Consider the following 27816-nt stretch of genomic DNA (forward strand, 5'->3'; position numbering starts at 1 on the left):
GTGCGCCCTCCCGCCGCGCCGCCCGACGGGCATGGACCCGGGCCGCGACTTCCTGACTCTGCACGGTGAGTGCCCATTTCGCGCGGGCGGGGGATCCTGCAGTCCTGGGCCGCCAGTGAACTCCTTGCTACATTGGGGAAATCTCAGCCCGCGGCTCCGGAGTGGGGCTGCGCGCACCACCCTGGACATTCGCAGGCTTGTCCCCACATCTGGTCCGCTAGGTCGGGGAGCGGTGCGGGTCTACAGACTTCCCCTTGGGGGTTTCCCCATTCTGGCCACAAAGCTGGGTTTCAAGGAGCCCAGACCTCACGAAGGGGCTTAGGGAGGGAGAAAAGAGCATTCACGAAAGATCGCGTTCTCGCGGCTGGCCCGGCTGGCCCGGAGGCTCCTCAAAGCCTAGGCGGGCTTGTCTGGAGCCTGTCAGGCCGCTCGGGTGTGGCGTGGTGAGGGCGTTAGGGGTGGGGAGAAGAGGTGTTCGAATTTGGATTTTGACGGAGGTCGGACGCAGCAGCTTTAACAGCCCCGAGCCATCCAGGAGGAGCAGCGGACCTTCCCGGCGGGATCCGGCCGGGTCTCAGCTCCAACTCTCCGCCGCTGCATTCTGTCCAGCCTAGCTTTGTTTCCTCCCATCTGGGTCAACTCCTCGCCTTACTATTGTCCCTCCAATAGAGAAGAACGTGGGCTCCTGGCTGCAAGGTCTGGTGGCAACCTAGCCAGGAACTCACCCACTCTAGGGGAGGCTTTGCCCTCCTGTCTTCCTCACCCGCCACCCCTTCCAGTTCAACAAACTCTGCCCCTCTCACACCAGTCACTGCTTAACTATGTATCACTACCTTTTCCAGTGCCCCGGGCGTTAAGACTTTAGAGTCCACCGCCCATCCATCTGAACGATACACGAAGAGAAGGGCAGAGTCCTCTAACCCTCACTTCAGACCCGTTATGATGCACCCATTGACCAGTCCCCAATCGGTTTGTTTCTCAATATGTCCCCCAGGGCCCAGAGAGACCAGGTCAGGATTTCTCAAAGCCACCTCCTTCAGCTGGGTCATGGAACCCCTGCCTCTTCCTTTGCTCAATCTCTCTTCAGACCAGAGACATCCTTAGTGCCTCTGACAGGAAGCTGGATGCTCAGAGGACCACAGTGGAGGCCCCTGCGTTCTTTCTCACCACGAAGTAGCTAGTCTCCTCTGCATACCTCCACCTCTTCCCTGCTTGTCTCACACACAGTCCTCCTCAGAGCCCTCCGGTTGCCTCTGACAAGAGTAGCAGCCTCAGCTTTCTGTTAGAATGGTCTCCATCCTGGGTGTCTGTACCTTTGACCCGTTTCTCTCAAGGGCAGCTCTGCTGTGTTTCCCCTAGAGGAAGACACATGAAAGCTCAGTCAGAGCTTCTCAGTCTGGTGCCATGGCTTGGCCATCCTGGCTCATCCTGGATGGGTAAGGCCAGCCTCTCAAATGCACGACAGTCCAGCCCTTCCTGCAGGGCTTGCATGAACACTGAGGCCCAAAGCTGTTCTCCCTGAAGGCTTGCTGCTTCTAGTTCATCGTCCCAGATTGCCTCCATTAATTGCCTTCTCACCACACTATGGATCAGATGGGGAAGATCCCTCCAAGAAGAACTGGTGATGGGAAGGGATGGTCACTGTTCTCTGTGCTGTTCCAGGCTGCCTGTATTTCCACTGGAGAGTCTCTTCACACTGTGGATTCCACAGCACTGGACATGTGCTGCAGGACCACACTGGCTGTCTAGGCCAGTTGAGGGTCTGTTGCAGGAGTGCCCACTGAGTTCCCTCCATTTACTGGGGATTTAGAGGCTCACCTGGACATTGTATTCTGTCCTCACCCCATATGATGCAGAGGCAATGTTGTATAGTGGTATTAATTCTGGAGGCAAAGTACGTGAATTTAGTTTTGGTTTTTTTCATGTCACACAAATCCCTTTATTTATTTGTGCCTCTGTAAAATAGAGTCTAAACACCATCTACCTCATAGGATTGGAGTAAGAATTGAATAAGTGACATCTATAAGGCAGTTTATAATAGTACCTAGTATTTAGAGAGTGCTGTGTTCTTGTAGGATGCCCCTCTCCAAGTTACCATGCCCTGTCTTCAGTTCTTTGGGAGATGCAGGGGCACCACAGAGTAGTCCCTAGCCCGGGAAAATGTAGCCAGGACTAAATTCAGGAACAAGGAGCACTTTCTGATGCCTCTGAATCTCTCCAACTGATGCTACAGTTCCATCCTCTTTTCCTACCCCATTTCCCCTGCTCTCCATATTTTAGCTAGGCTTGGACTAGCTTCTCCAGCAGATCCCCAGATGTGCCTGAAAGGGCATCACCTCCCAGGAATCTCTCTTCACTGAACATATTCATTGCCACTAACTTTTCCTACACCTGGCCCCTATTGCCCCACTTCAAGAACTGGCATTTATGAAAATGGAAGGTAAAGGGACCTCATTTTGGCCCCAGGAGACCTGGGCTCCAGTTCTGCCTTGGTTCTATTTTCTGTGTAACCCCTTTGCCTTTCTGGGCTCGTTTTCTCATCCATGGGATAGCAGCTTATATTTTGCAGGGGATCCTGTGAGGATAAAACATCCCCTGGGTTTAGGAATAAAAAAGCCACCTCCCCCAAGAGATAGCCAGCTCCCCAACCTCTCAGTTCTGTTTCAGAGCTGTCTGTCCCAGGTGTATGCACACACACACACACACACACACACACACACTTTGATTCACACTGCTCTTAATTCTTTTTGTGCCATAAGCCATTTTGACAATCAGAGAAAGCATACGGACCCCTCTGGAATTGTGTTTTTAAATGCATTCAATAAAGCACAAAACTCAGATGTGATTCTATCCATAGGTCTTTGGGAGGTCCTTGTTCAAGAACCCCTGTGTGGTTTCTTTATAACACAGGAGGATACCTTTACTCTTCGCCTCCCACTCCAAATGAAGAACTGCATTTCTGTGTCAGTATTTCAGCTAATCTACACGAATATACCTTACTGGTTATTCTCTGTGGTGTGACCTTAGGCAAGTCATTCTGCACTCCGGGTTTTTGTTATTATTGCCATGCTTTTCTGTGCCCCAAACCAGCTTTGCTGGTGACTCATTGTTTGTACCTCAGTGAGGCAAAGTAAAAGACAAGTGAGTCAGGCCTCTGGGTCCTGTCCTGACCTTGGCACACAGTAGGGGGTCAATAAATAATTACTGAGAATGAAAGGGAAGTTCTAATGTAGATGAAAGGACCCACTGTTACCCCAAGCACATTGCCAGCACAGTGGCACAGTTTTGTACAAAGTTACAGTCGTTCTCATCTATATTCTCAAGGCAAGCCTGAGTTAATAGGCTTCTTTTAAGGTCACCATTTTTTTTCAAGACTTTTTTCAAAACTTCATTTGCAAATGGGGATACTTTGGGGATTAACTCCACTCAGATGGGGAAACAGGAAAGAAAACAGGCTTGCCTAAGGTTCACAGAGCGAGGCTGTTGCAAGCTAGGTCACGATGAATTTGTTGAATAACTGACTTTAAAATATTTGTGGGTCTGCTCCCTGGCCCAGTCTCGTCTACAGCTCTGCCTGGCCCCGCCCCATACGAGTTTCCTCTAAATTCTGCAGCCCACTGGGAACTTCCCTCTAGCGTCCTTCCACCTCCAGCGGCCACTGCCAGCTTTGGTAACGTTGGCCAGCTTCGAGCGGTTGGTGGACTTCCTGGCTCAGGTTCCGCCACACACAGCCTCCAAAGCTGAGATTTCACCCCTCCCTGATGGGATCCTCCAGGTCTGGCCTGCCAGGCCCTGGCTCCGCCCCGATCTGCTTCCTGGATGTGGGGGCCGACCACCACGTCGCCTCCCGGGCGGTGGCTCCTGACCTGAACTCCGCCTCCCGTACCGGGTTCCTCCTCCGTCCCCGGTAGGCTTTCATGACTGTGGCTTCATCACACATCTGCTTCCTAGGGTATGGATTTGCCCCACTCTTCCTCCTTGGCCCTAGCACTGGGCTCTACTCCCACCCTCCCCAGCCTGCGTTCGACTCTGGCCCACCTCCGTCCCGCCCCTCTGGGATTGGCCCCGCCCCTGGCTCTGGCCCCGCCCCTTTCTGTCCAGCTTTTCTGCTGCCCCGCCTCTAGGGGTGCAGCTCCGCCCCGAGCTCCGCCCCTCATCTCGGGTTCTAGCTCCGCCCTTTCACCGCCGGTTTGTGGGCGGTTCCCCTCCCAGGACCCAAAGCAAACTTCTAGAGACTGCAAGGCCCGGGTTCCTGCTTCATCGTGCGGTTGCACTGTAGAGTAATGCAGTGCCTGGGGGTCCGGAGCCGGCGCCGCTCCAGGGAGCTTTACTTGCGGGAGCAGAGCCTGAAAGTGGCGGCGCTCAATGGGCAGAGGCTGGGTAAGGGACGTGGGGGACAGTGAGAATCTGCAGGGATTGGGAAGGCAGCTGGGGGGCAAGACACTGGCTACTCCTCCCCGGGGCCACCTGCTTTTGATTGGACTTGGAGCGGTTTTGTGTTTTGTTTTTTGTTTTTTGTTTTTTGTTTTTTGTTTTCTTCTGCAGGGTTATGTTTGCAGTGGTGGCACTTGGGGGTTAGTAGTGGGGTTACCCCTTCTCCTGATCTACCTCAGCCCAAAATTCACCACGCTTTGTCATCCCAAACCAAGTCTGTCTGCAGATGTCTAAGGCACCACTGGACCTGTGGCCCGGAGGTGTAACCGTGATGACTGTGTAATCCCGTGGGGTGATTTGCAGTACTGTGTGGCCCAGTGTGACGCTGTACAGAAGTGTGCCTGTAAGTGCAAGTGTGACAGTGAATAATCCAGTGCTGACTGGCTGTACCACACATGTGGCACTGGGAGGCCTTTGTGTAGTGATGTTGGTGTGTGATGTGTAACCAAGTGTGTGATGTTGTGACACCGAGGCGTCCACATGTAACCCAGGGTGATGGTGAGTGATTCAGTGTGATTCTGTGCAACTGTGACTGTGTCTGATGTGGCAGCGGGCCACCCAAAGTGACTGAGTTATTCTGTCATTCTGTGTTATATTTGTGTTTTGCGGAATCCTTTGTGCTATTACTCTGTGGCAGAGTGTCCCTGGAGTGTTGGCTACATAAACTAAAGTTTCATGGCCCTGACCATGTGAGCAGGCAGCCTAGCCTGCTTCTGAGTCCTAATTCCACTTTGGAACTTCCTTTAACCTCAGTTTTCTCATCTGTAAAATGGGGATTATTCTTCTTTCCTTATAGAGTTATTGAGGGATTAAATACATGTGCTGTGATGAGTATCTTATTCGCATATTAACTATCATTATGGTGGCTGCTGTTATCATTATCACAATAATGATGTTTTGGCATCCTGTATTATGTGGCTGCGTGTGACTAAGGGTAACACTGTACAAATCCACGTGACGGTACATAGTGTTGGGGTGTAGTGTGGTTCATTGTCTCTTCAATATTGTGTCTGGCATTGTGTGATTGTGTATGTTGGTGTGTGACAGGGTATCTCGGTAACTATATCCCAGTGTAGCTATGCACTGCTGTGGCTCCCAGGCCCCGTGTGTCCTCACCGTGCATGCCCTAGGGACGGGTGCATAGTGGGCAGGTCTCCTGATACCCTCTAGCTTCCTGGTGGCACCTGAAGCACCCTCCATGCCCTGTTGCTGGCCACTTCCTGGGGACAGCTAACCTGAGCAGGTTGGTGAAGCCATGCATCAAAGGAGAGTCCCTCCCCAACCTCCTACAGGGGAGAAGGTTCTGCAGCTGAGTGAGTGGGGCTGAATTTGGGGCCCACATACTCCTCCGCATGCTTGGGGAGCAAGGGCAGAAGGGCAGGCAGCCCAGAGGCCTTAGGAACAGAAGGGTCCGCAGTGAGGCTCAGAAATGGAGGCACCTGCCCAAGTTTCCCAGTGGCCCACAGAGCAGTGACTGTCACCTTTCTGGAATTCGCATAGCCCACTTGGGACTGAGGTCTACCTCCTGGCAGCCCTGTTTGCGGCCTGCGGCTTATCTCTGCCTGACCACAGACAAGGCCGCAGCCTGGCTCCAGGACAGGATGAGCATGTCATCCCTTCATGGTGTTTTCCAGAACGGGAGGGTGGAGGTCACCCTCTACTTCCTGATACCCTCCCCCATTCCCTTCTGGCCTGTCAGCCATAGCTACCCTAATATGTGCCAGCTTAGGGGGCGGGTGCTGACAGATGGTAAGAGATTCCTCCCAGTTGTACCTGAGCCACTGAAAGGACAGTGGAATCTCCCAGCAGAGTCCAGAGGTGGCTCTCCTGGAACTCCCTTATGCTCCCTATTGTGCTGGGGTCCTCAGACACAGCCAACAGCTTGGAAGGTTCTGGATGAGCCCCTTTCTCCTCCGAGCACTAAGAAAGAAAATGCCTACACTAAGGCAGTGTCTTCTGGAAGTGGATAGACAGATCTGTGACAAAGGTGTGGGAAGCTCACATCAGACTGTCACCTCTGAGGAGGCCCAGTGATGCCTCTTCCAAAACTGTTCTCACTCCAGGGCTGATGGGAGAACAGAGGCACAGAGAAGGAAAGAAGTGGGAGAGTAGGAGAGTGGAAGGCACAAGTCTGTCCTCACTGGAAGTAGGACTGTGGGGAAGGACAGAGATGATGTGGTGACAGGCCTGGGGAAGTGGTCCAGAAGGTCCTGTGGGCCCTGTAGATTTATCACATTTGGTACAGTGTCTGCCAGGGAGCCAGGCCTCCTGAGGGGCCAAGCTTGGTGTCCCTTTGGTGCTTCCTGTCTTGGCCAAGGCATCCTGGGGAGCCCATGCCTCCGAGCAGCTTACCGCTCTAAGGGCAGCAGAAGAGCTGGAGGTGGGGCAAGCAGCCTGGGTTCTGGCCTCCCTGTGGGCTCTGGGCCAGGCCCTGCCTCAACTTCTAAAAGGGCTGCACTGTTCCTTAAAGTTGCTCTTCGCTGAAGGGTCTACGACCCAGGGTTCTTAGAGATTGGGGTGGGGGTAGGAAGAGACAGGTACATCCCAAGATGCAGTGGCCTCGTTCTCTTCTGAAACAAAGATCAGAGACCTACTCAAGTAGATTTCTTGCCAGGGGTGGGGGAAGCAGGTAAGAGGGATGGCAGAGATAGGCAAAAGGGTGTCAAAGCAACTACAGTGTTGATGCCAAGACTGCAACTGCTGTTGCTTCAAGATCTCCACTGATTTGTGCATCATCTCATTTAAACTTCGAACTCCCCTTTGAGATGGGCGCTATTATTATCCCATTTTGTGGACAGGAAAGCAGAGGCCTTGCCCTATGGAGTCACTTACCCAGGTCACACAGCTGGCAGAAAGGATGTCTAGCCCTAGGCACACATAACTCAAGGTTGTTTAGCTCCTTAGTGCACTGGGGTTCATTTCCATCAGTCTTAGTCATCTTCTCATCACTGAGACACAATACCCAACACCCAAAAATTGAAGAAGAGGTTTATTTTTATTCACAGTTTGTAGAGGTTTCAGTCCATAGTCCACTGACTCCAAGGCAAGAACACGGCAGAGCGGCATGGAAGAGGAAAAGCTGCTTGCTTCGTGGCAATGGGGAGCAGAGAAGGAAGGGAGGAGCTGGGGAGGGAGGTAAACCCTTCTGGCAATGTCCCTAGTGATCTGCCTCTTTCAACCAGACCTCACCTCCTAGCAGCAGGTCAGCTTTAAGCCCAATAATCCAATCACCCTCAAAGCCCCACCTGTGAGTACATGAGGCTCTTGGAAGACGTGGAGATATAATCCATCACACTGTCCATGTCTGCTCTTTTTCCTTGCTTTGCCTGATCTTTTAGTCCCAGCTTCCCTCAGCTCCCTCTGACCCCTGTCTGAGACCTGGTGAGGTCCACCTCATCATTTAGAGCCTGGCTATTTCCTAGAGCCTTCATCCTCCAGAAACCAGGGGATCTTGAGTTAGTTGCCCTTCTTTTGCCCATTCAGCTATGGGTGGGCAGGTCATGGTGGGTAAGTGTGGTCCTGGGTTGCAGTTCTCCTGCTCTGTGTAGAAACCTCAGTTGGTGATCGGAGAAGACTTCCTGAAGGAGAAAGGGGCTGGAATATGGGCAAAGGAGGGGGAAGTATGCAGAGAGTTGAAGATGAGGCTCACAAAAACTGGGCTCTGAGAGGCTCCAGGGCTGAGCATGGCCAGTGTGGAGGTAAAGGCAGCCGTGACACTGGTAGAAAGGTGGTTTCTTACTAGTATTGGCCCCCTAGGCCTGCAGGATGACAAGGACCTACAGGCTCTACTCAAGGGCAGCCAGCTCCTGAAGGTGAAGTCCAGCACATGGCGAAGAGAACGTTTCTACAAGCTGCAGGAGGACTGCAAGACCATCTGGCAGGAGTCCCGCAAGGTCATGAGGTCCCCAGAATCCCAGCTGTGTGAGTGTTTCTTGGGCCACAGGGGAGGGATCAGAGTACAGGTTGGGTGGGGATCCACTGTTGTCCATGACCACACATGGAAATAAAAAGGCCTGATCTTTCAGGCAAGCAGGGCCAGAAATGAGGAACCAGGCTGGCTGGGGTCAGAAGAGGAGCTGGTTAAACCACTTTTATTTATTTATTTGTTTTTTGTGTGTTTATTTTGGTACCAGGGATTGAACTCAGGACCTTGCACTTGGGAGACAGGCACAGGAACCACTGAGCTAAATCCCAAGCCCAAACCACTTTTAGGGAATGTGTGACCAAATCTGGGGTGGAGGGGGCAATTGTGGAACAAGGACCACAAGTGCTAAAGCTCTTTGGGGATAGGGATACACAACTATGACAATGTATGGGGAGAGCCAGGCTCAAAAGCAGGGAAGGAGCTGGACAGAGTTGTGTGAACCCACAAGCATCCATCCACCCAAGCAGTTGTGGGAAGGAAACCAGTTGGGTGTATTAGTATTACAGGTGTGGTAGGCCAAAAGCCGGGCCCAAAGTCCAGAGGTGGGTAAGTCATTTCCGGGTGTCTGTGGCCCCAGGTGTGAGGTGGAGCCACAGGAGACAGATCCTCACTAGACTGCTTAGGAGGTTGGGGTGGAGCAGGGCTGAAACACTTAGAGACAGCCTGCAGCTGGGTCTCTCCTTCAAGGATATGGGCCTGAGGGCTTTCTGAAAACTTCTGAAAAAGAAACCTAAGGGGGGGGGGCAGCAAATGGAGAGTTGCCCTGCAGTGCCCTAGGGAGGGAGCTCTGCTGTCTTCTTCCCTTTAATGCAGGAGTTTGCTAAAAATTCTGTAAAACGGGGTATTCCCTTTTGCACTTTTACTCTGTGGGAACATTTTGGTCCAGTGAAAACCAGAAATGTTCATTGTACAGCCCAATATGGAAGCCACCAACCACGACTGGCTGTCAAGTCCTTGAAGTGTGGCTGTTGTGACTGAAAAAGTGAGGTTTTCATTTTATTGGAGAATTTGTATTTAAATAGCTACAGGCTCTCCGACAAGGGAGATAGGACCTTGCGACCCGGGTTTCCCAAACCCCAGACCCCTAGATAGCCCTTGCCCCTTCATCTATTCACCCTGACTACAGGTGGATGGGGAGGCAGGGTGAGCTGACTGGCAAGTCTGTGATAGGAAGACAGACAGCAACAGAGCCGAAGTAGAGGAAAAGCATAGCACGAAGAAGGAGTGGTTCAGTTCCAGGTACATGTGTATGTTTGTAGTGGGGGGGGTCTAGGAGGGTGCCTTTTTCACAGGAGGGCTCTGCCAGGCCCCAGGACACTGGGCAGAAGCCAGAAGAGGTATGACCTGTGGCCTGTGGTGTGGCCCAAGGTACGACAGGACAGGATAAGGAAAACCTGAATGGGTCCTTGAGCTGTGGGCTGTGAAGGCTTCTGAGCAGGGCTAGGCAAGGTCTGAAGAGAAGAGGCTCGTAAGTGTTCTCAGCAAACCACCCTGAGCCCCTCCTCTGCCTCACTGTGCATGGGTGACCCCTGGCCTTGCCTCTATCTATGGCGCCAGACAACCTCCTTCCCAGGGCTCCTGCCCTGATTGTGTGTTTTCCTGTTAGATGCTGACCAGAAGGGACACAGTGGGAACAGAGATCTTACATTTGCATTCATCCCCTGCCAGTACATATCCTGATTTTCCAGTGTATACCTAGAGCTTTGTGGGGGAGGGGAGAGGGGGCAAGGAGAGGAGCAGCAGCCCCAGACAGGAGCTCCCAATTGGGCTGGCAGGATAAGAGCTTCATGCTAGGACAGTTATGAGCAAAGGGCTGGAAGTGCATTCCAAACAGGAGCCCCAATGTGGGGGTGGTGCACAGGAGTGGCAGGCTGAGGGTCTGTGCCCTAATGTAAGACCTAGGGCCTTAACTTCCACTCCATGAAGCTTGAACAGCAGAAAGGGCCTCCAAGATGCTGGGCCTGTAGCCCGGCGATTGCTCCAGGAGCTTGATGAGCAGCGAGAATCACCCAGGAAGGAACACACCGGACTAGTTGGTAAACAGACCTCTATTAGTCTGGCCAGATGGCACTTCCCGGAACCAAGTAGCTCTGAGAGGCATCAGCTCAGGGGCATAGGCTGTTTTTATAAGGGGACAGGCAGGGTGGGGGGGGTCTATACTCAAAGCACGTAGGCAGGGGGCATTCAGCAGTCATGTGTTGATGGTTAACAGCTGCTTACAGAATGTCCCAAGGTTTTCAAAACATTCCTTCAGGGCAGACAAGGAGTGAAACAATCTTATCTCTTCACCTAGAACTACTAAATATTCACCTGTAAATTTACATTAATCACAGTTGAGACTAGGAATTTAAGATTACAAAGTTATGCAGTCCCACATTCCCCACTGGTTTTAGGTAGAATCAAATCCTTGATTCATCATTTTATTTAAATTTTTAGCTAAGGGGTAAAGGCATCTTTTTAGACAGATAAGTTGGGGATTAGGATCTCCAGCGCACATGAAGGTCACATATCTTTTATCATCTGTAGACTTATAAACTATTAATTCAAAAGCATAATAGCTCATAACAGTTTGACGCAATATGAGTCCATATCTTTATTGCAGTTCTCATTCTTCAGCCATGCATAGACTCACCAGCTTCTGGTGTGGTGAGAGCAGGGCTTTGAGTGCATAGTCTCCTGGAGTCGGAGTCCGTGGAATTCTATTTTACTCTAGAGTGTTGGTAGCTGACCTTCAGCTACCTTGACAGCTGTGGGAGTAACCATAAGTGCCTCAAATGGCCCTTTCCATATAGGTTGTAAAGGGGTCCTTTTCCAATTTAAAATATACTCAGTCCCCCAGTTTAAAATCTTGTGTATCTCTGAAGCCCTCTCTGTTTTTATAGAGAAGGCCTCAGGCCATCCAGAATAAGTACAAACCCATATCAACACATATTTATAACCTTTACAAGGGGTGGGTATAATCATCTAAAGTTTCTATTCAATTGTCCTTTTGGCTTATATGTCTACTTTAGCATTGCCATTTGCTATTGCATAGTTTCCTTCTTCAATCATTATAGCAACTTTGTCAGATTTCCACATTTCCTTAAATAACTATATTATATCCTGTTTATTTTTAATAAGTTTGCCCTCTGCTGTGAGAAGAACACACTTGTATAGACTGTGCCATAGATATACCAAGTGGCAAACAGGAATCTGTATAAACATTTACCCTCTTTTCTTTTGCCTGTCAGAGAGCCTGTATGAGTGCCCATAATTCCGCTCATTGAGTTGACCATCCAGTGGGGAGGGGTCCTGCTTGGACCACTTCATCTTGAGTCATCTCTGCACAGCGGCATAGTGCACCCCATTTTTCATGAAGCTGCTTTCATCCTTGAACAGGATAAGATCAGCCTCAGGCAGCAGGTCATTCTACAGATCTGGATGACTGAAGAACAGTTTGTCAGTGACCCTGAGGCAGGGGGCCAGATTCCAGGGGCAAAAAGTAGCAGGGTTTAAGGTTTTAACTGGAACAAAATATAGGCGGGGATTCTCACAGATGAGGGCCTGATATTATGTGAGATATTATTTGAGAGCCATCAATGTCTTGTTATTCAGTAGTTCTAAAAGGCATGGGGAAACGGAATAATCCATTTTTCCTAATGATACCTGGTCAGCTTCCTTAATTAGCATAACTGCAGCTGTCAGGGCTCATAAACAAGGGAGCTATCCCTTCACAGCTGGATCCAAACTCTAAGATAAATATGTCACTGGCTAATTCTATGGGCCTACTCCCTGAGTGAGCACCCCTAAAGCATATGATTTCTTTCAGTAGGGTACAAACTAAAAGGCTGGGTCACATTTAGGATTCTTGATACAAGGGGCAGCAAAGAGAGTTAGTTTTAACTGTTTAAATGCTGACTCTTGCTCTTTCTCCCATAATAATTACTGTCCTTCTGGGCCCTTTAAAGATTCATACATATAGAGAATTCAGATCCTGCAAAAACCTTTTACCCCCAAAATTTTCTCATCTGCTTTCAAGTCTTTTTATCTCCAAGCAGCATATTTCTTTGGAAACTTTGAATCCTAGATATCTGACTTGCTGTGCAAATTTGTGCACCCCTAAAGCATATGATTTCTTTCAGTAGGGTACAAACTAAAAGGCTGGGTCACATTTAGGATTCTTGATACAAGGGGCAGCAAAGAGAGTTAGTTTTAACTGTTTAAATGCTGACTCTTGCTCTTTCTCCCATAATAATTACTGTCCTTCTGGGCCCTTTAAAGATTCATACATATAGAGAATTCAGATCCTGCAAAAACCTTTTACCCCCAAAATTTTCTCATCTGCTTTCAAGTCTTTTTATCTAAAAGCAGCATATTTCTTTGGAAACTTTGAATCCTAGATATCTGACTTGCTGTATGCAAATTTGAGCCTTTTCCATGAAACTTTATATTCTTCCTCTTGAAGTAGCATTAATAGTTTTAATACCCTGTGAAGTTTTTATTTATTTAGTGCATTAGAAAATTAACAATAATCATCATTTTATGTATGAAACTTTATGCCCTTTAATCTAATTATGTATCAAAAGCATTTTTTCAGTAGAACCTCTTAATAACTATTTTTCCACAGAAATCATATTTTGAAAATTAGCACTATAAACATAGCACAACATATTTAGAATCTAACCCTTTGATGAAAACCAGTGTAAAAATTTTATAATAACATATTTAGCCCTGTTTATTGGTGGTATATCTTCTCAGAAGGCTATGAAAACTTTTGGGGCTCCCATTAGAGAGTAAAGACCAGAATAAATTTTTCTTAGCAGCTGTCCTTTTTACTATTAACAAGAGTCTATCTAGACCCGAGTTTATACTTAATTATCTTGACAAAATTTAAACTTAAAAACCCAGGTTATAAAAATTAACAAATTATTAGTATCCTTGTTGTCATTTCAATCAAAATATAATTGGACAAATACTTTTCAAACAATTGGACAGACACAAACTTGTAAGACATTTTGTGAAACTATAATACACTTAAATGTATTTGGCCAATTGAATTATAAAATCTCTTAGTTATGACTAGTCAAAGCTTTTGCATGTCAATTAATAGATCTCTCATAGAATTAAAATCAAAAGGAATGAAAGGTCTTTGTTACTGTAAAAGTAAACCTTCTGTAACAAACTTGAAACCAACAAGCAAACATACATAAATCCTTTCCATACACCTTTTTTACATACTTAGGCCTTCTGGTCTTATATATCTTTATCTCTTTCTAACAAGACAAACATACAAAATCTTTTCATATCAAAAGTATATTTCTTTTACCCATAGCTTTCCTAATATCTTCCCCTGTCTCATTTACTATTAACCTTCTATAACAAATTTTAGCTGTTAAAATCTTAAAATGTTCTTTTTTTTCTGTTCTCATATTGTTACATCTTAAAATTTGACTGGCTCCCTATAGAACAGTATTAACCTTGAGTTTTTATCAACAAAGTACAGAAAAGAGCAAGTTAACCCTATAATCATAATTCAAGAATTTGCAATGCACAAGAAGGGTTTTAAGCACACCAGTTAAATTTAATTCAGATTGAAACAAAGATACATTTATCAAATAGTTAAAATTTCTAACTTGATTTTTCTTATAAAAATCTCTTGATGTCTGGTAAAACATAATTGCAGTTTCTCTAGCTTGCAGTATTTTTTTCTCTCTATTTTGTTTTTCAGAGTTTTTCTACCTGTTTTTAATCCATCAAAGATTTATTTTCTCATTTTGGTTCTTTCTAATCTGAGTGCAAGCTCTGTTTTATTTTCTCTGAGTCTGACCATGCTTTCCCATTTGTACCTTCCAGTGCAGTAAAGCTAAACAAGTCTGTTTTTGTCCCCACCTACTCCACACCTTCTTAGCAACTCAAGTTTGGTGGGGAATAGATCAACCTCCTCCAAAGGGGAAATATTGGGATTTGCCTGCATCAATGTCACATTTTCTGAGAGGCAAGTTCACCACGGGATTTGGTAAGCAGTTGTTCTAAGACCAAAACTAAATAGTTCTCACTAGCAGCTGATTACCACAGGGCAGAAGCTTGAGCAGCTCCTACAGCATACAAGGCTCCAAGTTGTCAAAGTCTCAGGTAAACAAAACAAAAGCAGATAACTTTCCTTTTGTCTAGAGTTTTTTCTGGGGGCCAAGTCTGGCTTAGCTGAGACCATAGTAACTCACAAAGTTTGTAAGCATCTTTGGTTACAGTTTTATCTCATAGTCCCCCACAAAATCTTTATCAAAATTCTGAATCATGCACTTAAGAACAGTTGCTTTAGTATTAGCATTCGCATGACCATTAGATATTCCCTTGTCTGATGATGCAAGACAAACAAAGGGTGGGGTGCCATTCCAGAGAATGGCCTCAATCAGTCATCAGCCTGGCTGTGAGTTTCCCAGCTCTTTCAGGCTTATTCGGACTAGAGAAGAGTTTCTTGTCTCAAGAGTCTCCATTTTGTCTTTTCTAAGTGCAGCCAGAGACTCACAGGACTGACCCACACAAGCTCCACAATGCCGGGAGGGCCCTTTAAGAGCAAGCACCACCTCCCTTTGTTTTGGTGCACAGACAAGGCTACCGATGCCTTTCATAGCTTGTTCCACTCACTCTCCTGACCAAGTCTCTTTCACACATACAGTCACACAAGAAGTTAACACATTCCCTCCCTAGGGACAAAGACAAACTAGGGAGCCACCCAGGGGATCTCACCATTCAGACAGACAGTTTCACTCACTTGCCTTCCTTCTGTTCTGCTACCAGTGAGCTGGCCTCTGAGTCCTAGAAAGGGAACCCAGGAAATCCCGGGGGCATGCCTCTTCCCTTCCAAGGAGGTGGACAGTTGCTCCCTCCGGTGGGACTCAGGTTGAGGCCCAATATGGGTTGTGTCAGTTAGCCCCTTCCTTCCTGGCCAATGCTGCCAGAGGCTCTTCACAAGCCTGGACCCAAATATTTATATAAGGAAACTGGTTGGGATGGCTAGGGTGCCCAGTGACTTTTCCCCGTACAGCCCCAACAAAGGCCTGTCTCAAAGGAGACTTTGGTTGGCCATTCCAATTGACACAGGGAGCGAAGCTTTCCACAAGAGAATTTAACCCCATACTAATCCTCCTGTTGGGGGGGGCAATTTAAAATTAGTGAGAAAGCAATCTAGTGGGATGTTCTTGGAGCAACATCCTCCCATTTCTGTCCTAAGAAAATAAAAAAGTTAACACACAACAGACAATACACTGACATACGAACGACAATAACGAACAGGCGCCACAACAAATTGTCAGGAACCTCGGGGTCAGGGGAGGCTTCCCAGCTCATCAGCCACCTCACTCCTAACAACAGATAGTTGCAACAGGCCCAAAGCTTACCTCCAGAGGCTTTTCAAAGGTCTATCTCCTGCTGGATCCTGCTATAGAGAAGTCTTGGCCAGATTTACAGTTCCCACCTGGGGATCTCATGGGGGCCTCCAAAATGTAAGACCTAAGGCCTTACTTCCACTCCAGGGAGCTTGAAAAGCTGAAAGGGCCTCTAAGATGCTGGGCCTATAGCCCAGCAATAGCTCCTGGAAATAAGGCCCTAGGTCTTACACCTCGGCAATTGCTGGGCTATAGACCCAGTATCTTGGAGGCCCTTTCAGCTGTTCAAGCTCCACAAAGTGGAAGTAAGACTGTAGGTCTTACACTAAAGAGGTGATCAACGGAGCCATTCTGGGACCCAAGTCCAAGATCCAGGTGTGCTCAGGTAAGGAACATGATCTGAAGAGACTTTCTTCTGGGTCAGAGACATCTGAGTCCAGTCTCATGCTGCCTCCCTTCTTTGGATGACCCGTGAGATAGTTGTCCTCAGCTATACTTTACATCTCTGAAGAAGGAGTGGAGGATCCTCCGTTTCTCTTTGGCTCTGCTTCTTGTTCCCCCAATCCCACTCATACTGCCCACGCTTGACAGGTTATATCAGCAGCAAAGGCAGCTGCACTTTTTCTTCTGGGCAGGTGGAGACATGGGTCTGGAGGATCCATGGCCCAGGTTTCCTGCTTCCATTCCCACCCTAGAGCAGCTGCAGCTGCCCCAGGGTGGGGGTCTAGTGGGGTACAGAGGGGTTAGGCAGGTAATCTGCATCCCAGATGGCTTAGGGCTCATGTGTCCCACCCCACAGAGCCTGTGGCCTGGGCTGGGCATGGCCTGCAGGTGGGGTGGGCTCAGAGAGGGACAGTGAACTTTTAACTACAGCCAGTCTAGGACCAAAGACAGATGGGGGAGGATGGCTCAGGATAGGGGTGGAGCAAGGCAGAGCCTGGATCCTGCCGCTGGGAGGCTCAACATGAGCCTGGCTGCTGTGACTGGCTCTCAGTGAGGCTATGGAAGACACCAGAGGGTGGGAATGGTGGGTTATAGGGTCTCATCTCTCCCTGAAGCCTGGAAGGCTGGGCTGTGAGAGGAGGTCCCTCCCCAGGGCTGCCAAGGGCAGAATGATATGATCTCTCAGATCCCTGAGAGTCAGCCTCCACTCTGCCTCTCAGGACCCTAGCACACAGGGCTTCCTTTCCTGTAGCCTTTTGTCAAGGGACTCCACGAAGTCAGCACATACACACAAGTGCACACTAGGCAAAGCCTTGTCCAGGCTCTCACACAAGTACTGCTTCCTCTGCTTTAGGTTCTCTATCCCCAGACCCCGAAGCCAGGGCTGACTGTGAGTAGTCCGCTGAATGGTCAGGAGAGGGGCCTGGAGTCTCTTGTGGCTATGTGAGGGACAAGCCCAATGTCTAATACAGTCAGGAGTGTATATGTCTCATCTCCCCGTCTCCACCTAAAAACCCTGCACTCTCCTAGTCCTCTCCCAGGGGCTCCCTCCACCACTGAGACAACTAAGCTGGGGTCCTGCGTACCTTTGCCACCCTAAGGTGTCTGTCTCCCCATGTGCTTCCATTCTGTCCACTGTGATTGTCTCCACCTCAGGCCTTGTCGTCCTCCTTCTTGGTCACCCCTCCTCTGTCTGCCTGCCCCTCTCCCTTCTCTGTAGAGTTAAAGCCTCAGCTGTGGGCCAAGAGCTGTGTCTCTAAAATGTGACCCCTCCACTATGGCCTTGAGCACATCAGGGGCAAGGATTGTCCTCACACCATGCTGTGCACCCCTCCCTCACTGTCCCCTTCTTGCAGTCTCTATTGAGGACATTCAGGAGGTTCGGATGGGGCACCACACAGAGGGTCTGGAGAAGTTTGCCCGTGACGTGCCCGAGGACCGGTGCTTCTCCATTGTCTTCAAGGACCAGCGAAATACACTAGACCTCATTGCCCCATCGCCAGCTGATGCCCAGCACTGGGTGCTGGGTCTACGCAAGATCATCCACCACTCAGGTTCCATGGACCAGCGGCAGAAGCTGCAGCAGTATCCTCTTGGTTGGCTTGTGGACATAGTTGTCCCTCGGGCATCTGAGTATGGAAGGTGCCTTAATCAATTTAGGCTATATAACTAAATACCTTAGACCAATGGTTGTGAACCTATGGCACATGTGCCTCAGTGGGATGTTTGTATCATTGAAAGCTCTAAAAAGTTCACCATTGCTTCCTTTGGCTAAGTGACATACAACAGAAACTTATTTTCTCAGTCTGAAAACTAGAATTCCAAGATCTAGGTATCAGTGTGGTCAGAGCCTGGTGAGGGGCCCTCTTCCTGGCTTGCAGATGACTTGTCCTCACATGACAGGAAGAGAGACAGAAAGCTTTCTGGTATCTCTTTTGTAAGGGTACAATCCCATCATGATGGCCACACTCTCATGACTTAATCTAAACTAATTACCTCCTAAGGCCCCATTTCCAAATATCATCACATTGGAAGTTTAGGCTTCAGCATAGGAATTTTTTTTTGTTTTTGTTTTTGTACCAGGGATTGAACTCGGGTCCTTGCGCTTGCAAGGCAGGCCACCGAATTGCTGAGCTAAATCCCCGGCCCCAACATAGGAATTTTGGGGAGACACAAATCAATGCACCACAGAAAAGAGACAAGGAAGGTCCATGGACAGTTCTTTACCCTCACCCAAGGCCAGGCAGCTAGGCAGCTGTATGAGTCTCCCCATCCCCCACTCCAAACAGTGAGGGGACAGGAGTCTTGGGAGGCTGAGGGGAGCGCCCTGCTTCAGTGGAAGACCTAGTGTAGGACTTTGTAGTTATGTTTTCTGAAGTTACTAATGTTTTCCTTCTGGAAGTTGGGAGGCCATGATGTGCTGTTCTTTGGGGAATGATCATTTTCCCCTGGGCCTAGTTTTCAAGAAAGCCTGTGGACTTAAAACAAAATAGTTTCAAAATCTAGTTGCACAGCCAAATACTGGCTTATGATTGATTCAAAGTGATCAGGTTTCTGTCATGTATGGATGAGGATGGAACCAGCTCCAGGTCCCTTTTTTATTACAACTTTAAGGTATAATTTATGCACCACACAACTGATTTAAAGTCTTGAATTTGATCCTATGCCTTTTATTTATGGAGTTGTGCAGCCATCCCCAGAATCATTTTCATCACCCCTAGTAAGAACCCTTATCCTTTAGCAGGGTTCCTATTTCCCCTCAACCCAAGCCCTGGCCAACAGCTGGTCTATTTTCTGTCTCTATGTACTTCCCTATTCTGGACATGCCATATAAATGGAATTGTGCAGTCTGCTGTGACTAGCTTAACCTAGCGTGATTTTTTTTTTTTAACATTTATCCACATTGTAGCATGTGTCCATACTTCATCCCTTTTAATCCCCTGATAGTATTCTGTTCTTAGGGATTTATCACATATTATTTATCCATTCATCCGTTGATGATGGACATTTGGGTTATTTCCACTTTTGGTCTCTAATCTGCTGTGCAAATTTGAGTGTAAGTTTTTGCATTTGGTTTCATTTTTAGTGCATCCCAGGAGTAGAACTGCCAGGTCATATGGTAACTCTGTGTTTAGCCTTTTGAGGAACTGCCAAACTGTTTTCCAAAGAAGCAGTACCAATTTACATTCCCTCCAGCAGTATACAAAGGTTTCAGTTTTCACATACTTGACATCATTTGTTATCTGTGGTTTTTGGTCTCTCCTTTATATGGCTGAAATTTTTTTTATTGTTGTAGACATTCTGTGGCTGAGGTGGCTATTTTATTGTGGTTTTGATTTGTATTTCTTTGATAGCATATGATGTTGAGTATCTTTATATGCTTGTTGCTCACGTGTATATCTTCTTTGGAGAAATCACTACTCAGATTCCTTGCTCATTTTTGTTGTTAGGCTCTTTTTAAATGGGTCTAGTATTTTTATTTTTAATTATGGTAGAATACACATAAAATTTAACATCTTGGCCATTCATAAGTATACAGTTCAATGTGGTAAGTATATTCACATTGTTGTGCAACTAACATCCAGAACTCTTTTTGTCTTGCAAAACTGAAACTCTGTTCCTATTAAATAACTTCTCATTCATTCTGCTCTACCCTCACCTCAACCCCAACCCTTGGCAGTCACCATTCTAAATTTGACTCCTCCTCTAGGTGCCTTAGATAAATGGAATCATATGGCATCTGTCTTTTTGTGATGGGTTTATTTTACTTAACATTATGTCCTCAGGGTTCATTCATGTTGCAGCATGTGTTAGATGTCCTATTTTAGGCTAAATAGTATTCCATTATATGTATATGGCACAGTCTTTTCATTCATCCACTGATGGACACTTGGGCCGCTTCTACCTTTTGACTGTTGTCAATAATACTGCTATGAATGTGGACATACAGGTATTTCTTTAAGATGAGATTCTCTTTCAGTTTGAATATATATCCAGAAGTGGAATTGCAGGATCATGTGGTAATTTTATTTGCAATTTTTTAGAGGACCACTATATTTTCCATAGTAGCTTTACCATTTTACATTTGAACCAACAGTATATAAAAGATTCTTTTACTCCACATCCTTGCTAGCCCCTTTTTTTTTTACAGTAGCCATCCTAATGAGTGTGAGGTGTTACAGTGTTATCTCATTGTAGTTTTGATTTGCATTTCAAATGTTGAGTGATACTGAAAATTTTCATATGCCGTTGTGTATATTCTCTGGAGAGGTATCTATTCAGATCCTATGCCCATTTTTGATTGCATTATTTATTTTTTTATTACATTATAAAAGTTCTTTGTATATGCTAGGTGCAAGTCTCTTGTGAGTTATAGGCTTTGCAAATAATTTCTACCATTCTGTGATTCTGTATTCTTTGAAGCACAAAAATGTTTAGTTTTGATGAATTCTAATTTTACTTTTTTTCTTTAATTTGTGCCTTTTGAGGTTTTATTTGGTTGGTTGATTGAAGTTTTTTTTTTTGTTATTGTTTGTTTGGATTTTGAGACAAGGTCTCACTGTGCAGTCTAGACTGGCCTTAAACTCACTTACCCAGGTGTACTATGAACTCACAGTGATCCTCCCACCTCAGCCTCCTGAGTTGTGGGATTACAGGTGTTTACCACTATGTCTAATTCATTTGTGCTTTTTGATATGTCTAAGAAGACTTTGCCTAGTTCAGAGTCATGAACATTTACTCATATTTTCTTGTAGAATTTTATCATTTTCACTCTTACATTCACCCTTACAAGTCTCTGATCATATTGAATTAATTTTCATATATATAGTGTGAGGTAGGAGATGCAGCTTTTCATAGATATAGTTGTTCTAGTACCATTTGTTGGCAAGATTATTCTTGTCTCACCGAATTATCTTGGTAACCATGTCAGAAATCAGCTGGCCAAAAATATGAGGGTTTATTCTGGACTGTGAATTATTTTTCCATTTGTCTATATGTTCCTCCTTATACCAGTACCACAATGCTTTAGTTAATATAACTTTGAAAGTTACTGTGAGGAGAATACTGAGGGAGAGTTTCTGCATTTCCCAAGAATAAAGTACTGGTACAATAAATCCTTAATGGAAACTGTTCAACTGTGAGTATATATGCACAGAAATTTATCTAGCAGTGTAGAAAGCTAAAGAACATTATCAAGATTTTTAAAAAAGTGATGTAAGTCACTTGAATTTCCGTACAAATTTTTGGGTCATTTTGTCATTGTCTTCAGAAAAGTCAGCAGGATCTTGATAGGGAGTGTAAATCAATTTGGAGAGTATTTCCAGCATAACAATATCAAGTCTTCAGATCCATGAACATGGACATCTGCACATTTATGTACATGTTTTTCATTTTTTTTACAACATTTTATGCTTTTCAGAGTTTAAGTTTTGCACTTTAAATGGAATACCAAATGATTTTATTCATTTTGATTCTATTGTGAGTGGCATTGTTTTCTTGATTTTACATTCAAACTGTTCATTGCTAGTGTATATCCAGCTCACTTAGAACCCTGTTAGTTTTCATTGCTGGGTGTTTCTGAGCATTCAGAAATCTTAAATGGTTATTTCTCGAGATCACACCTGCCTGGTTTGGGACTTTCTTCAAAGCCCAATTCTGTGGCCTTTTTGTCCTAGTCACCCCTTTTGCACAGCCTTGTTCTTGGACAGTCTCATGTCCTGTTCAGGGTCCTGCTGCACAGATCTTGAGCTCATGGAGCCATCCCTCTTGCTGAGCAGCCTTCAGCATGGGAAATCTGTGCTTGGCTGGAGCACTCTGAACTTGATTGCTTCACCTAGCATTCTGCTTCTGCCATAATTACTTTTGCCATATATATGACTATATCATATATGACTATGGAAAATATGAGTATATCAGAATGAAATTTTAAAGATCCACAAGAGCCACCTCCTCCAGAAACTGCTGATATTTTCATTCTCCTCCTAATCTTTTTTCTGCCTTTCAATTTGTCTAATGATGCCTTTGCCAAAAATATTGGAGCTCATGCATTGTAATTAATTTGCTATTTAACATTGTATCATAATCATTTCCTTGTGTTAGTATGGTCTCCATAAATACTTTAGTGACTGTAATATTCCAGGAAGCAGATGCACTATAAACTATAAATCTATTCCTACATTGTTAAATTTTTATTCTAATCTTTCATCACTATAAGTAACACTGCCAAGAACTCTATTCCTAAAGTCTTTCGGTATTTAGGAATAATTCCTAACTAATAGATTCCTAGAAGTGGAATGAAATGCAATGAACGTTTTTGTCCTTTTTTGTTATTATAATCAAATATCCAAGGCAGACTAACGTTATAAAGAAAGGTCTGTTTAGTTCATATAGTACTGGAGGCTCGAGCTTGGTTCTATGATGACATCATGGCCAATGGCATCACATGTGGGAGGCAGCCAGACAGGAGCCAAAACGAGGTGGGGGTCCCACAGTCCCCTCCAAGGGTAGCCCTTCAACTGACCTAAGGACTGCACACTAGGCTTCACCTCCCAGCATCCCCACACGGAGCACCCAGCTCTCTACACATAAACCTGGGGGGTGAGCCCCATCCAAAACAGCAGGTTTAAAGCTGGAGCTAGATGTCTTTCCTAAAATTGTCCTAGTTTACCTTTCCCAAGCAGCTGAGGAGTGTCCCCTTTCACTCCATCTTTACCTCCACTAAGTAGTATATTTTTATGTTTGCAAAGGGTCAATTTATATTTCCTCATTTAGTCACGAGGGTCATCATATTGCTTCTTTCTTCATTAATTCTTCTGAACTTCTGCTGCAATTATTTTCCTCAGTTTGCCAGAGGGATGGGTTTGTCTTTTGTTTATTTGCTCCTTCGATTTTTTTGGGCAGGGGGAGTTTATATTGCATCTGTTATGCTGTTTCCTTCTTGAAATCTGCTGTCATTTTTTTCTATGGTCTCTAGGAGGTTTCATTAACTTCTCTTGTTCTCCAGTTTCTGAAGAATGTATATAGAGCTCCCTCTTTTTTGGCTCCTCAAGGTTTAGCCTGAAGGGAGAGAGGACAGGAGTAAGGAAGAAGTGGGGGCTGAAATGTCCCAATCATGACTACTTGATCCAGGCTTTGTTTTCACATGTGATGTCTCTGTCTTCTGATCAATGTCTGGAAATTTTCTACTTCTTGCAAATGAAGCTTTAAGTGCTTTAGTCCAGCTGGCTAATAATTAATGAAAACCAGAATGACATACTTTGCGATCTTAGTGGTATGGTAGGATAGATGGTAGATAGTTGTTTGCTTATTTACTTTTCTTTATTTTCTAAATTGTCTATTGTGAGTCCTTTTTAGAATAAGGAATGTTTTCACACAGTTGAGAGATTTCAAAATCAGCGAGTAGAAAGTCCTTGGTAGGATGTCACCTTTTCCTTACTTCTAGAAAGGCCACCAGGTCTTGCCTGACAAGGCTGGGTGCGCGGGTATGAGGCAGGCCTGCAGGAGGCAGTGCCTCTGGGGCTTCAGCCTGAGCGTCGCTCTGGCTGGACCATACGGGTTCCAGGGCTCCTGGGTTCTTTCCTTACTTCTTGCCCAGCTGGATTCACTCCTGCTTGCGAAAAGCCGATAAAAACAAGGACAACAAGATGAGCTTCAAGGAGCTGCAGAACTTCTTGAAGGAGCTCAACATCCAAGTAGATGACAGCTATGCCCGGAAGATCTTCAGGGTGAGACGGGGTCTGTGTAGTGGTGGAGTCTTGATCCTGCTCAGGCCTCTTCTGAGTCTTGCCCACCGGACTGTCCTGGCTTTCCAGGAATGTGACCACTCCCAGACAGACTCCCTGGAGGATGAGGAGATTGAGGTCTTCTACAAGATGCTGACCCAGCGGGAGGAGATCGACTACACCTTTGCAGAGGCTGCAGGCTCAGGAGAGACCCTGTCGGTGGATCAGTTAGTGACGTTCTTGAAGCATCAACAGAAAGAGGAGGAGGCGGGGCCTGCACTGGCCCTGTCCCTTATTGAGCGCTATGAACCCAGTGAGACTGGTGAGGACCTGGCAGTCCCAGGGTCACATGGCTGGGACAACCCCGAGGAGACTGCAGCCAGAGGGGAGGAGTATCAGCCCCAGGGCCCCTGGGCAGCACTCGCTGGCCTACAAAAGCCAGCAGATGGGAGACAGGACTCCAACATAACTGCTCCTCTCTGGGCCTCAGTTTTCCTCTTGTTCCTCTTTCAGAGGGCCTTGAGGACCCCTCCCTGAGGTGGCTGGAAAAGTCACACTATTCCTGCCTCCTCCTGTGAATCCATTCTGGGCCCAGCTAAGACATGTGACAGAACAGAAAAGATGGAGCCTGGCTATAGAGGGGGCTCCTAGCTGGGGGCACAGAGAAGGAGAGGAGAGACCCTGATCTCTGAGGCCTCATAGTGTGAGGACAGAAGAGGAGGAGGCAGGGCTTTCCTCTGGGGAAGCTACAGGCTGGCTGGAGACAAGACTTCTCCTGCTTCCCAGAGCTGTTGAGAACCAGCTGGGGCTGGGCAGGCAGAGGGAGGAGAGGGTTCCTGCTTCTGGAGTGGCAGCCAGCACTGACCAGCAATGGTGACCTACTCCCTCCCAGCCAAGGCGCAGCACCAGATGACCAAAGATGGCTTTCTCATGTACCTGCTGTCAGCAGATGGCAACGCCTTCAACCTGCTACACCGGCGAGTCTATCAGGACATGAGCCAGCCACTCAGTCACTACCTGGTGTCCTCCTCACACAACACATACCTGCTGGAAGACCAACTCACTGGGCCCAGCAGCACAGAAGCCTACATCCGGTGCGATCCAGGGAAGCCTTCAGGGGTGGGAGCCTTGGTGGGACCCAGGACAGGACTGGAGAATCCTAGCTGCCACCCCTACTCACAGGGCACTGTGCAAAGGCTGCCGCTGCTTGGAGCTTGACTGCTGGGATGGGCCCAACCAGGAGCCAATCATCTACCATGGCTACACTTTTACTTCCAAGATCCTCTTCTGCGATGTGCTCAGGGCCATCCGGGACTATGCTTTCAAGGTGGGCATGCCCCTGCAGGTATGGGGGGGTGCTAGGGGCAGCAGGCCCCCCCTAACATGCCTTGGGCCTCCAGGCCTCCACCTACCCAGTCATCCTGTCCCTGGAGAACCACTGCAGCCTGGAGCAGCAGCGTGTGATGGCACGACACTTGTGTGCCATCCTGGGGTCCATGCTGCTGGACCAGCCACTGGATGGAGTTACCAGTGACCTTCCTTCCCCAGAGGTATGTTGGGGGGATGGCCAGAAGAGAGGGCAGAAGACTGGCTGAGAGGCCAGGTGGGCCCTGACCAGTTGCCCCTCCATCCCTAGCAACTAAAGGGGAAGATCCTGCTGAAGGGGAAGAAGCTTGGGGGGCTGCTACCCCCTGGAGGGGAAGGTGGCCCTGAGGCCACTGTGTCAGATGAAGATGAGGCTGCTGAAATGGAGGATGAGGCCGTGAGGAGCCGGGTGCAGCATAAACCCAAGGTTTAAGGGGGAACTGTAAGGGTGGGGTAGCCCTAGAGCCTTCCCCACCCCCATGGGCCATTCGCCTTCTCAGTTCTCTGTGGCTGCCATTCATACCCTCTGCCCCTTCTCTCTGTCTGTCTCCCGCTGTCTCTGTGTCTGGGTTTCTGGCTCTCAGTGCCCACCCTGCCCAACCCCTGGCTCTAACCCGGGCCTCCCCACGGCCCCCAGGAGGACAAGCTCAGGCTGGTGCAGGAGCTCTCCGACATGGTCATTTACTGCAAGAGCGTCCACTTTGGGGGCTTCTCTGGTGCTGGACCCTCCAGGCAGGCTTTTTATGAGATGGCATCCTTCTCTGAGAACCGTGCTCTCCGCATGCTCCAAGAGTCAGGTGAGTCCCTCCCTGCAGACAGAGGCTGGCCAGGGCTGATCCTGGCCTCTCCCTGCTCTGGTGACCCCACTGCTGACTGAACCATACTTCACTTCAGGGAACAGCTTTGTCCGCCATAATGTGGGCCACCTGAGCAGGATCTACCCGGCTGGATGGAGAACAGACTCCTCCAACTACAGCCCTGTGGAGATGTGGAATGGGGGCTGCCAGATTGGTATGGGCTAGCAGGGGCTTGAGGAGCCTGGAGTAGAGCTTCAGTCCTGAGACCAGGGGCCTGGGGCCTTCAAAAGAGGCCTGGGGACCTGACCAGGAACAGATGCAGAAGTATGTGGCGATGGTAAACTGTTGGAAATATCTCCCTACCAGCAAGTCAGTGTCTGAAAATACACAACTAGCACCCTAGCCCTTAGAATTTTGCCACCAGAAATGGTGCACATGGCTAGTGTGGTGAGTCAGGTTGAGGTGGCAAGAGGGCAATAGGTACCGGGTGATATTGGATTCTGCTTTTGACTTGCCATGGGACCCTAGGCCTCAGTGTTTCCTAAGCAGGCTGGGCACTAAGGTCTTGAATCCAGCCAACAATCTGTGACTTCTCTGTCCTGCCTGTAGTGGCCCTGAACTTCCAGACACCTGGGCAAGAGATGGACGTGTATCAGGGCCGCTTCCAGGACAATGGAGCCTGTGGATATGTGCTGAAGCCTGATTTCTTGAGAAACCTCAACACCACCTTCAGTGCACGTGCTCTGACTCAAGGGCCCTGGTGGGCTCCAAAGAGGCTCACTGTGAAGGTACGACCAGACCCAGGAGGGACAGGTGTCTACGGTCCTCCCATCTCCCTCACTGCTATTCCTGAACCCTTAATTATCCACCACCTTTCCTCAGATCATTTCAGGGCAGCAGCTACCAAAAGTTAATAAGAATAAGAATTCAATTGTGGACCCGAAGGTGACGGTGGAGATCCATGGTGTGGGCCGGGACATGGCCAGTCGCCAGACTGCTGTCATCACCAATAATGGTATGTGCTGGGTCTGGGCTGGGCCCGGCTCCTGAGCTGATGTCTGTGCTGTTGATGCATGGTGTCTGTCCCTCTAGGCTTCAACCCACGGTGGAACACAGAGTTTGAGTTTGAGGTGGTTGTACCTGAGCTTGCCCTCATCCGCTTTGTGGTAGAGGACTATGATGCCTCCTCCAAGAATGACTTCATTGGCCAGAGCACCATCCCCTGGAACAGCCTTAAGCAGGGTAAGTGTTGGGGTGTGGGGATGGCCACAGCTAGGGAGGCAGGGCCAGGCTTTCTTTGGCCTGGACCTGGCTGTGCCTTGGCACATCCTCCCTGAGTAACTGGAACTCTCCTCCTGCCCATCTGCCTGCCAGGATACCGCCACATCCACCTCTTATCTAAGAACGGAGACCAGCATCCTTCAGCTACCCTCTTTGTGAAGATTGCCCTCCGGGACTAAGGTGTGGGGTGTCCAGTGGGATATGCCATGAGTAGTCTATGCTCTGTGTCCACAACTGGAGAAAGGGCTGCTGTGGCCACTCCAATCTCTGGCACTGAGCTAGGGGCTCCAGAACTGCCTTTAACTCTAACATACTGTCAATGCTGCTGCTCCACTGGGGTCCCAGGAGCTGGCTCAGTGCCTATAACTGTCCTTAATTCCATTAAGAACAACACTGCAGCTCTCTGCACCCTTTGGCCAGCCTTAGGTCAAGAGTTTTTATAAAAATCACATTGAGAGTAAGCCTGGTGATCTCTTTACCTGGAC

General features: G+C 47.7%; 1 protein-coding gene across 2 annotated transcripts; it reads left to right on the forward strand.

Annotated features, from left to right (window-relative positions):
• Window positions 1–6: 6 nt before the first annotated feature.
• Window positions 7–27783, forward strand: Plcd1 (phospholipase C delta 1). 2 transcript variants are annotated; one of them, XM_010629701.1, is made up of 15 exons: window positions 7–65; window positions 8191–8355; window positions 17523–17751; window positions 23762–23891; window positions 23979–24210; window positions 24781–24982; window positions 25071–25215; window positions 25289–25438; window positions 25525–25680; window positions 25891–26050; window positions 26148–26264; window positions 26660–26838; window positions 26933–27065; window positions 27143–27292; window positions 27425–27783. In XM_010629701.1, the coding sequence occupies exons 1-15, from the start codon at window positions 32–34 to the stop codon at window positions 27508–27510; spliced, it is 2268 nt and encodes a 755-aa protein (XP_010628003.1). In that variant the 5' UTR covers window positions 7–31; the 3' UTR covers window positions 27511–27783. The 2 variants fall into 2 exon arrangements, with proteins under 2 accessions (XP_010628003.1, XP_010628002.1); XM_010629700.2 differs by lacking the exon at window positions 7–65 and adding an exon at window positions 4204–4380.
• Window positions 27784–27816: the final 33 nt, after the last annotated feature.

Source organism: Fukomys damarensis, unplaced genomic scaffold (genome assembly GCF_012274545.1).
Source record: "Fukomys damarensis isolate Sample0158 unplaced genomic scaffold, DMR_v1.0_HiC HiC_scaffold_28, whole genome shotgun sequence".
Taxonomy (NCBI): Eukaryota; Metazoa; Chordata; class Mammalia; order Rodentia; family Bathyergidae; genus Fukomys; species Fukomys damarensis.

Excerpts from the sequence above, each read along its gene's own strand:
- Plcd1 (XM_010629700.2), top strand. The coding sequence starts at position 4,284 with ATGCAGTGCCTGGGGGTCCGGAGCCGGCGCCGCTCCAGGGAGCTTTAC. Across the intron at positions 25,681-25,890 it reads GGGTGCAGCATAAACCCAAG|GAGGACAAGCTCAGGCTGGT; the intron begins GTTTAAGGGGGA and ends CACGGCCCCCAG. Across the intron at positions 27,293-27,424 it reads CTGGAACAGCCTTAAGCAGG|GATACCGCCACATCCACCTC; the intron begins GTAAGTGTTGGG and ends TCTGCCTGCCAG.